Source organism: Prunus persica, chromosome G6 (genome assembly GCF_000346465.2).
Source record: "Prunus persica cultivar Lovell chromosome G6, Prunus_persica_NCBIv2, whole genome shotgun sequence".
NCBI lineage: Eukaryota > Viridiplantae > Streptophyta > Magnoliopsida > Rosales > Rosaceae > Prunus > Prunus persica.
The window spans coordinates 7,132,720-7,143,602 of NC_034014.1; the positions used below are offsets into that span (position 1 = coordinate 7,132,720).

Sequence of the window (10,883 nt, forward strand, 5' to 3'; positions counted from 1 at the left end):
ATGTGTTTCTTTACAAGGGTACCAAACAATCTTGTTCATAAGAGAGATCTCATTGTGTGCGTTGAAAACTTGAAATAAGCATTCAACAAAATTAAATCATGCACAAATGCTAGTCTTTCACGGGATCTTTCGGGGTTCCCTAGCTATAGGTTCACTTAGAGCATTCACAACGGATTTCCTAAACCACCTCCTTAGATAAAATTTAGGGAGAGTGAGAAAATCCACCTCTAACCATGCTCCCTATCTAATTCCTAAAATAGGGAGACCTCTAGCAGCTCTTAAAGCTGTGGCAAGAGAAAGGGCTCTTAGTGGCTCCCTATAATTTAATGCTGCTTTATTTTATAAGTATTTTAAACTTTTAATTCATGCTAACTATTTCTAATTTCTCCCAAAAAATACTCTTCGAGCCTTTTCTACTTTGAGGGGGGAAGAAGCCATTGTTCTTCCCCCCTCTCCCCTCTTCGCTTGCTCTCTTCCTCCTTTCATCTCTGCCCCCATTTTCAGAGACAAAGGGTTTTCCCTATTTATCTTAGTTTTGTTATGATTTTCATCCAACAATTAGTGGCGGCTGCGGCTCAACGTCGGATCTTCACCTGCATTTCGACGTCGGATCTCCACCACCATCTTTTTTACAATTTCTTTATGTTTGGAATAAGTTGCAGAGACTCTTTGGGTTCTCTGTGTTGTTTTCACCTCTCCTTTTGTGAGAGTTTTTCATCTCTCCTTTGTGAGAGCTTTTCATCTCTCCTTGGTGAGAGTTTTATTTGTATTGTTATGGCTTGGTTTTTTCAAGTTTTATCTCTTTTCTATTATTCTAAGTTTGCAATCTTAGTTGGGATGCCTATGCCACAGTTTCTTCGATCTTGCCTGATCGTTGGTGGAGACATACCTGATTTTCTTAATTTTGATATTAGACCACTCCGTTATTGTAATGGCCCTTTTGTGGCTAGTTTGTATTGGCCCTTTGTGGCTAGTGACTTTTTTTGCTGAATTATGAATGTAATCATAGAATTTCTCAAAAAAAAAAAAAAAAAAACTATTTCTAATTTTTTTAAAAATATAGATGGACCAATTAAAAAAGAGTAATAGCATTTATAAATCCCTAAACTAGAGAGTATGATTAGAGTTAATATTTCATGGCAAGCTCCTAAAAGAGTTTTTGTATGTTTTTAGCTAAATTCTGACTCAAAAATAGGGAGCATGATTGTAACTTGTTTTAAATACCAATTTTGAACACATTTTGTCACCAAATGCTATGTCAAATCTCACCAATTCAAGACAAAATGACTCTTTAGGCTAGGAAGGCTATCATGAAACAGGGGTTATTAGTTAAGAAGTTATTCTGATCTAATAAGGATGTTCAAATAAGAATCTGTTGTTTAACAATTAGATTAGTCGTGAACAACTGATATCAGAATTCTACTCAAATCACTTGAAATTGCCAAAAATAGAATGGAAAGACAGTAAAAGTATGCATGAGAAGTTAATGGCAAGACAATACAGATCTCTTCAAATTTCATGTAAATGTTTACCACAAACAGAACGGATTATCCAAACAACTCAATCTCCTAGTTGACCACATAACTAACCAACCCACCTTCACAACCACAAATGTTGATGTTACAGCAACTATACACACAAAAATACAAGTTTCAAATTAAGCACATTGCAATACATGACAGGCAAGAAAAATCATGCAACACACAATTAGCTCGGGCAGTGTTTCATCACGGCCCATGTCTTCATTCTCTTCTCGAGAAATTTTCATTAATATACATGCATTCATCGGGATGCCAGTGACCAGAAATTCAAGAGAAAAGATGGTAATGCGGTGAACCAGGATATGAAGGCCATGGCTGTAGCTGTTTCAAACTGTGCACAATGGTTGTGGGCACAGCTATCAAGATCATTGTCTATAAGAACTGTGATTCCTGCGGAAGCACAAGCTGCAGCAAACGTTAGAGTGGATGTGATCTGCAGCAGAAAATGGTAGATCGTTTCAGCCACAGCTCACAACTACATGCTCAAATATAAACTGTGCAGAATGCAAGCAAAAGGGAGGGAAAGTGTTGAAAACAACACCAATAACTGGAAGATCTAGAGCGAGTTAGGGGATTGCATTAAATAAATTTCAGCATTTATTATGCATGGTATCACTACAGGAATGAACTTGATAAAGAGGATTTTCCTTAGAAGGGAAAGCTTTCCCTACCAAGTATGTTGGGGCTTCTAACTTTGGTTACAATGCTTCCATAATTAATATATAAGGATTATTTTCCTTAGTTTGCAAAAAAAACATCCTATAGTGACATAGGAATAGGAAGTTAATGTCCACAAATCAAAGCAGGACCATGCTAATTAGGCAAAGCACTTCCTACCACCCAGGTTACCATAAACACGCGGCTTGAACTAAGGATAGAGTGAAACCAGTTTTGTTCCCAAAACAAATGCAAAGTTGTCAGCCACTCCAGTTAGACTCAGAATCAGATCCATTATGCTTTTGCATTATCAGTGGTTAGCAATGAATTGGACAGCATCAATTAGATTCAATATTACTGATTATAAAAAAAGGCTAACATCTTGTAAAGAGGGCTATAACTTTTTGGCCATTTATAAGTAAATTTGACAATGAGATCTTGATGAACACTAGAAAATGCTTCATTCTGAATGTAGACAGTAGAAACGAAACAAAAAAAAGCAAGACCCACATTCCCAAATGGTTGAAAACAATGAAATCTGCTAAAAATCATATCGAATTACAACTAATCTTGATTATTACCCCATCACCAAGGGTGAAAAAGCACACAACTCGATGGTTCTGCAAAGTCCGCCTAACTAGAAGGGCATAAACGTCAACAATGGCCAACGAGCAGCTCCACAAACACTGCAATCCAGCAGCTGCAACAAGGTAGCTGAAATGCACACATAACAGAAGAAGAAACCCAAAAGAAGAAAAACCCAACTGTTACCAACCATATTGAAATAAAAAAAAATTAAACCATCAAAAAGACAACAAATCTGAAAATAGCATATGGGTTGGTTGAATGTGGCGCGACCCACCAAAAGGCTGTGACTGAGGGGAAATCAGAGGTGGTGGCCATGACTACAAGAGCGGCGGCGGAGAAGAAGAGCTGGGAGAGGCGCAAGGCAAGACCGCCGTGGGTGCCGGGCATGCCCGGAAGGTCCTTCATTCGGACCCGGAGCGGGTGGGGAACGGCGCCGTCTGTGGTGGGTACATCTTCAACTGGGTGAACCGATCCATGGCTCACGTTCATTTCCTCCTGGGTCGGTCTTCAATTGTTCAGAACCATGAAACAGTCATTGATTAGTCAACGATCGTCTTGTGGGATCTGGTGGGATGAGAGTAGAAACTTGTGGGTAAAGCAGCGTGGAAGGAAGATGGAGAAACTGGAGAGAGGAGATCAAATGGGTTTATTCATCTCAGGAGTTTTTGAGTTTGTGAGTGGTTTTGGGTTATGACATGACTGGTGGATCCATCCAATGAGATTTGGACATTTTCGCTGTTTTCCTTTTTGTAGTTGTTGTAGTTGTTGCTTCTTGTATTGTTTACTTCCTTCCTCTTTGGAATTGGTTCATCGGCTTAGGGTAGTCAAATAAAGATTTTGACAGTTTCATCACTAGTCTAGAGATGGGAAATACTTCCCGTCTTACCCTGTGTGCTGGAATACTTTCCAAGTTCGAATTTCCATTCCAATGTCACACAAACAAAAAAACAAAAAACAAAAAATGAATTTACCATACTCTACCTAGGTAGGCGATTCCACTTGAGGAAAGAATCTTTAAAATTTGGACAAATTATAAAAAAAATCCTCAAATTATAGGGTCATTTTTAAGTTCATACTCAATTTTAGAGACATTTATGAGTACATACTCAAATTCCTGGAAACCCTACAAATTGCCCCATCCATTATTTAAACCGTTAGTGAATCTATTAAATGTTGATGTGGCAAATGTGAGACTCTTTTTTGATGATGTGGATTTCCAAGTGGACAAAAAATTAATAAAAAATTAATTTATTGTTTAAATTAATTCAAAATTTATAAAGCAAAAATAAAGAATTATAATCATAATAATTTGGAAAAACCTAGCAGCCACCCCTCCCCCACCCCCAAACCGAGCATCCCCCCACAGCTCCAACGAGCGACACCTAAGCTCAGCCAAGCTTCAGTAATTCTCAGACAATGGTATGAAACCCATATTCCCCATATTCGAACCTTGAATTTTGGAGAAATTTTAGACACCCAAGCTCAAAAACATTAACAATCAAATCAGACTGCAAGTGAAAGATGAACTTTTCGATTTCAATTTCCATTTTGAATTTTGAAATTTTTTGTTTTCCCAACAAACCAGAACAACAAACGCCATAGGCAATCCAAATACATGGATCCAAATAGAGTGGAAGCTGAGCGCTTGCTCGGAATCGCTAAGAAGCTTCTACACAACCAAGATCTAAGCAGCTGTCGGGACTTTGCAATTCTGGCTTAGGAGATCGAGTAGCAATTGGACGACTCAGATCAGATCTTGGTCATCGTTGACGTGCTCTTGGCCGCCGACAAGTGCGTAAACAACCACCTCAACTGGTACACAGTTCTCTAGGTCGAAGCTCATGGAGGTTGGAGATGGTTATGGGTCTGGAGGAGAAATGACGCAATCGCCAAACGTCATCTTCATCGCCAAATTGCCGCAATCTTTATCGTCGAAGCCCATCTTCATCGCCAAACCTAAAACTAGTTACTTGTTATTTTTTAATTGATTCTTAGTGTGTTAAAGTTTTCTAAGAATCAATTAGAAAATGATAAGTGCCTAGTTTTGGATTTTTCTCTCCAAATAGACTCTATATGAGTTTTTGTATAATATATCATGCTAAAATGAGCTTATTTATAAAACCTATTTTTCTTATAGTTGTCAATATATTTTTTCTCAAAATCAATATATATTTTTAATATAATATTTATGTGTTTAATTTCGTTTTATTGTAAATTTTTAATCATTTTATGCATTAGCATTTTAAAGGACTTTTCACAAATAGGTTCCTTCTAAGAGCATCCACAGTTTGTGGGGGGGGGGGGGGGGGGGATTGTATTTTCGAGAGTGTAAATCCACTTTTACATCCCCTTTACACCTCCAGGGGATGTAAATATGTTTTTTGCTCCAATGAAAAATGATGTAAATCTAAGATGTATAATTTGTTCTCTCTTTTCTCGGGTGGGTCCCACCTGCAAAAGATGTAAAAATAGATGCAAATGTGCATTTTATTTTACATCTCCATGATGGTGATGTATGTTTACAACCCTTTACATCTTCCCATTGAAGATGATTCCTGTAATAAGGGGTGTATATTTAACATACCCCCCTTATACACCCTCCCATTATGGATGCTCTAACATGCTCATAACCATTTGAAGCTTACGTCTTTAGTGGGGGTTACTATAAGAGCATCACCAATGAGGGGTGTAAATTCGGAGGTGTAAAGCCACTTTTACATCCCTTTTACACCTTCTGGGGGTGTAAATACGTTTTTGCTCCAATGGGAAAAGATGTAAATCTATGATGTATAATTGTTTTGTTTGTCTTAATTCATTTTTGTGTTAAATTTGTATTTTGTGTTTACTTTATAAAATTAATTTTTTTTTATATTAAGTTAATTTTAATTTTAACATACATCTCTTTATACACCCCCATTGGAGATGCTCTAACCTACCGTGCAACCCACCGCATGTAACCATACATACCCAGTCGATGTAATTTGTAATAACCCTTTGTCGCGCCGCCTCACTCTTTCAATTCTCAGGCGAAGCCCACCTTCCGGTGATTCTTCGCTCGCCGCTGCCGCCGTTCTCAGGTAAACTCATCGACCCTTTTTCAGTTCAGTAATTTTTTTTTGGTGGCGGAGCGCACAAACAAGCTGCCATGAAATTTATTGAATACTATTGTTTACTCTGTGAATCTTTGAGGAAAAATGAGAAGGCTTTCATTAGCCTTAGCCAAAATCATGAACTGGGTCTAGCCCATAGGAAATAAAATGCTTGCAATTTCATAGCTTTCTGCAAATTTCCCGGGGGAAACCAGAGTTTTCTGAATTGGCTCCAGGCCTGGTTAGAACTTTGAAAGTTAGCAGTAATTCAATGGGCCTTGTTTACTTGCTTGTGGGAATGATGTAAATGTGTTTGTGAATTTTCCTGTTTGGGTGATACAAGTCATGGCAGGTCAGAGGGTTACATTAACTGTTACTGTAATTCTTCTAGCTAAAGTGAAATGTTTTCTATGCTCGGAAAAGAAAATTGTTGTGAAGGATGATAGTTTGTTATGTCATAGAAAAGCTATGTTACTAATATGCTCTTGTCGTAGGTTTCGAATCCTACTTGGGAATTCGGAATGAAAGGGTACGCTTTGACTGTTAAGAGTAGGTAACCCGTTCCATGTGTCTTTGTTTCGATTGCATTCTAGCTCATCATATCACATTCTGTTCTGCGATATTTGAGTGTCACTGTCAGTACCTCGGCTTAGGTCCGGGATAATCCTTTGTTCCACAGTCTGGGGCCAATTACAACTTTCCAATTAAGAATTTTCAGATGTACTAGCAAGTGTTAGATTTTAACATACATAGACTGTATAGACAATGAGGTATAATGCAACGTTTGAAGTATGAAAACTTGTTAAAGGTCGTTATGACCTGGTAATGTTGTCTTCAACCTTAATGAAAGTACTGTGAATCAATAATAAAACTTTGGCGTTTATTGTCCTGAGATAAATTCTTGGTTTCACCTCTGTTTTCTTGGCCCTTTTTTAACAGGCAATGCTCCTCTCTCTTCAGCTGATTTCTTTGTTAGTTTTAGGGTACGCATTTATGGTTTCAAGCATGTTTGCTGATTAGTTTTAGTTTGATTTATTGTGAGAAGGAAGAAAATGGCATTGGGACTAATACTAGGGCTAGGAAGGGCATTTCGTCGAAAGCGCACATCATCGCTTGACATTCTTTCCTCCAAACGTGCCCCAAGGGACTACTACAAGGGGAAGAATTGCAAGCCCATTGGTTTCCACACTAGAAAAGGTTTGCCTCATTTCCCTTTTTGCAAACTTGACAAGGTGCTCGTTCAATTTTTAAGGGTAAGAATTCTTACTTGACATGTTATCCAAATTGCCCAAAACTTTTGCAGCTAAGTATGTCGTGCAGCAGGAGAAATTACCTAACTATGTAGTCCCTGATTTAACCGACTTCAAGGTGAACATGTTTCTATTTTTTTTGGTTTCTTTTGTTGTATTTATCATTTATAGTTTTTATCTGTAAATGAGTGTTTCCAATTGGAAATTCATAGCTGAACTCTGCAGCTCTTACTTCAATACTCATGTAATTCTAAATTGCTTTTCCCCTTCTTGCTTGCAGCTCAAACCATATGTATCTCAGTGCCCAAGAGATGTCAAGACTAGTGAGTCTGCTGGATCAACTAAATAAGCATACTGAGTGACAAGCATTTGATTTGTTTGTTTATTGTTTTAATCGTGAATTAGGTCAATATCTAGTTTGGCAGGTTCATGCCTTGGACTTGTTCAAATAATGAACCTTTCTTCTTGGTTGAAGCATTGGTTTATTTATTTTTCTGGTCGACTGCACCAGATTATTTATACGCAAGAAAAGGAGGCAGAAAATTGCCGTATAATATGTAATTGTAGCAAAAATTATGATTTGGTATTTGCTAAACAGGAAAATTAATTAAGGAACTAATGCCAAGGGCAAGTAGGTCTTAGAGCATCTCCAACCGATATGTCAAAAGTGCCACATAAACATTTAACGGCTAGAAATAACATCTCACATCAGTCCAACCGAATTGTCAAAGCTAATGTGGAATGAAGGCTAGAGGTTCAGCCATTACTTTTGACATTCCAAAAGCAAGATGACAAATAAATATTTTATTATTTTTTTAAAGACAGTTGGTTGTTATTTTCATTTTTTATTTTTTTCTTCTTTATCTTAAATGATTTGACTGTTACAATAATTATTTATTGGACAAATCGAGTGGAGTGTAAAACTGTGTAAATGTCAAATTGCCACATCAGCCATCATATTTAAATTTAATGTTTGGTATTTGACATCTCCCTTGGAGATGCTCTTACGAAATCTTTGGTTTAGTTTTTGGGTTCGACTCCTGGCACCAAAATATTTTAAAAAAAAGTTTGTTTTACTGTTTTATTTCTTGAGTTTTTCTATTTAAACTCCACATTTTTCTTTGTTTATTCCAATACTTAAATCATTAAGCTCTTAAGTTTTATTATTGTGTAAAAAGACAAAAAAGGTCATCCAACTTAATACTTAACCCTAGTACATCTATACACACACCACCCCCCTCCTCCCCCGCGGGCACACACTCCACCACTCTTCATATTAAATTTTTGAAAAACACAAACTCCTTGTCACATCCCGGGATCGGCTCCGCCGTAGCACGATATTGTCCGCTTTGGGCCCCCCCTCTCTGGCCCTCACGGTTTTGTTTCTGGGAACTCACGAGCAACTTCCCAGTGGGTCACCCATCCTAGGATTGCTCTAGCCTCCAACTCGCTTAACTTCGGAGTTCCTACCACTTCGAAGCCAGTGAGCTCCCAAAAGGCCTCGTGCTAGATGGATGCGGGTGTGCACATATAAGGCACATCACCCCCTCTCCGTTGGTTGATGTGGGATCTTACAATCCACCCCCCTTAAGGGCCCGACGTCCTCGTCGGCACACTCGCACCACACGACAGAGTGGCTCTGATACCAAATTGTCACATCCCGGGATCGGCTCCGCCGTAGCACGATATTGTCCGCTTTGGGCCCCCCCTCTCTGGCCCTCACGGTTTTGTTTCTGGGAACTCACGAGCAACTTCCCAGTGGGTCACCCATCTTAGGATTGCTCTAGCCTCCAACTCGCTTAACTTCGGAGTTCCTACCACTCCGAAGCCAGTGAGCTCCCAAAAGGCCTCGTGCTAGATGGATGCGGGTGTGCACATATAAGGCACATCACCCCCTCTCCGTTGGTTGATGTGGGATCTTACACTCCTCAACACCTTATTGCCAAAGATATGTTTGCGATATGATTGTGACTTTGCCGATATAGAAAATCAAAGTACCACAGTAGGATCACCAATTCGGACACCAAGGAAAATAGCTTTAATTGGTTTCACATTACATAAAGCCTCCAAACCAGACTTGAAATCTAAGTGAATGATATCTAGTTGCAAACCATAGCTGCTTAAATAAAAATATGTCAATTTAAGGCTACAATCATATCGTAGACATATCTATGGCTAAAATTTCTTTTAATACGCTAGTTTGTTTGATGATGGTAACTTACATATTAATTTAACTATCAACATTTCTCTATCAAAACCTAACAGTTTATTCTGAAATTTTTAATAATAATAATAATAATAATAAAATAGTGCTACACATTTGACAACAGTGTTTTTATCTATTTAAGTAATATGAGGTTGAGGTGAACTTAGAGTGGTGAGGAGCAATAAAGCGGGGTGTAAGGTGTGAGGTTGATGAGTTTTTTATTTTATTTTTTCTGTTAGGTGCATATTTAGAGATAGTTTGGGAAGATAATTAATTTTTTTTTATAGAAATTGTGAAAATTTGAATTAGATGTTGGGGTGAACTTAGAATATAGGATGAACATAGAGAAGTGTAGAGTTTAAATAGAAAACTCTATTTATTTCTTCATTAGTGTGGAAGAAAAATAAATTTGAAAGACTTCTTGGGAGAGAAACATATGGGAAGCAATAACTTTTAATAAACCAAAGGAGTTAGTGGGTATAACTTTTAGTTGGTTGAACTCTTCCACTTTTATTCATGTGGGCAGAGGTTCGAAACCCCCAAATGCCGAATAAATATTTGTGTAAATTCCCCTCCCCAAATCGCTTGTACTAAAAAAACAAACCAAATGAATTTAAGATTTTAAAATACCAATAGATATAGCAATTACTAAGAATTTTTTTTTTCAATCTTTTAATTTTTAATAGAAAATTTAATCATAAGGACATTTTATATATATTCTCTTGTTAATTTTTGAGAATTCTCCATTTCAACTAAGAGTAAGAAGAACAACAGAATATAACAAACATGTTTCACTAGATCTATAGTATAAAATCAATGTATATATTTACGCATATAAACCCTAAACATCGCTTGAGAGAAAAAAAAATTCTAGAAAATCTCGTGTGGTTTCACGCAAGTAGCTTAAGAGAAGATATTCTTTGAAACATAAGGCTCGTTTGGGAGTGATTATAGATAGATCAAAATCACTCATGGGAAGAAACACCTCACATGCGCTTCTCTATATAATCACTTTAATGGCTCGTTTAGGAGTGATTATGAATAGGCCAAAAAGCACTTATGTGAAGAATCACTTCTTTATATAATCACTTTAAGTGGTTTTAAGTGATTTTATGGAGAAACACATGGAATGTGCTTCTCCCCATAATCACTTATTAAAATCACTTAGGCTCCATTTGGTTCACGGAACAAATTTGAGGATAAATCACTTCCCATACCATTTCCCAAGAGATGAGAAATGAAGATTCCTTTCCCATGTTTGGTAATCATGGGAAAGTAACCAAGAAATGCTACTTTATTTCCTTTCACATGTTTGATTTGTGTAGGAATGTAAAACAAAGTTTGTTTAATTTTTTAAAATACCCAAGTGAAATCAAATAAAAAAAGAATGCATTTAATGTTATATTGTAATTCAAAATTGTTAATGGGTACAATATGGTCATGAAAAATGTATATTTAATGTTGGCTCATTTTCCCAAACTTTCCAATGAGGAGGAAAGCAAAACCCAAGGGGGAATGAGGGCTTCACTTTCCCTCTTACTTTCCCATGTGC

The 10,883-nt window shown here is 37.3% G+C and overlaps 2 protein-coding genes across 2 annotated transcripts; one reads left to right on the top strand and one right to left on the bottom strand.

The window, feature by feature from the left end:
- On the bottom strand, positions 1,484-3,601 carry LOC18774975 (CASP-like protein 5A2). The gene is made up of 3 exons (XM_007205929.2): positions 3,061-3,601; positions 2,780-2,912; positions 1,484-1,974 (listed from the first exon to the last, which is right to left on the bottom strand). The coding sequence occupies exons 1-3, from the start codon at positions 3,273-3,275 to the stop codon at positions 1,783-1,785; spliced, it is 540 nt and encodes a 179-aa protein (XP_007205991.1). The 5' UTR covers positions 3,276-3,601; the 3' UTR covers positions 1,484-1,782.
- LOC18772924 (39S ribosomal protein L41-A, mitochondrial) lies at positions 5,715-7,741 on the top strand. The gene is made up of 4 exons (XM_007206211.2): positions 5,715-5,863; positions 6,921-7,072; positions 7,179-7,243; positions 7,406-7,741. Exons 2-4 carry the CDS (start codon positions 6,928-6,930, stop codon positions 7,472-7,474), a joined length of 279 nt encoding a protein of 92 aa, XP_007206273.1. The 5' UTR covers positions 5,715-5,863; positions 6,921-6,927; the 3' UTR covers positions 7,475-7,741.

Coding starts and splice junctions, on each gene's coding strand:
- LOC18774975 (XM_007205929.2), bottom strand. CDS start 3,275: ATGAACGTGAGCCATGGATCGGTTCACCCAGTTGAAGATGTACCCACC. Junction 2,913..3,060: donor CCCTCAGTCACAGCCTTTTG/GTGGGTCGCGCC, acceptor TGTGCATTTCAG/CTACCTTGTTGCAGCTGCTG. Junction 1,975..2,779: donor TTTTCACCCTTGGTGATGGG/GTAATAATCAAG, acceptor TTTCTGCTGCAG/ATCACATCCACTCTAACGTT.
- LOC18772924 (XM_007206211.2), top strand. CDS start 6,928: ATGGCATTGGGACTAATACTAGGGCTAGGAAGGGCATTTCGTCGAAAG. Junction 7,073..7,178: donor TGGTTTCCACACTAGAAAAG/GTTTGCCTCATT, acceptor AAACTTTTGCAG/CTAAGTATGTCGTGCAGCAG. Junction 7,244..7,405: donor CTGATTTAACCGACTTCAAG/GTGAACATGTTT, acceptor TCTTGCTTGCAG/CTCAAACCATATGTATCTCA.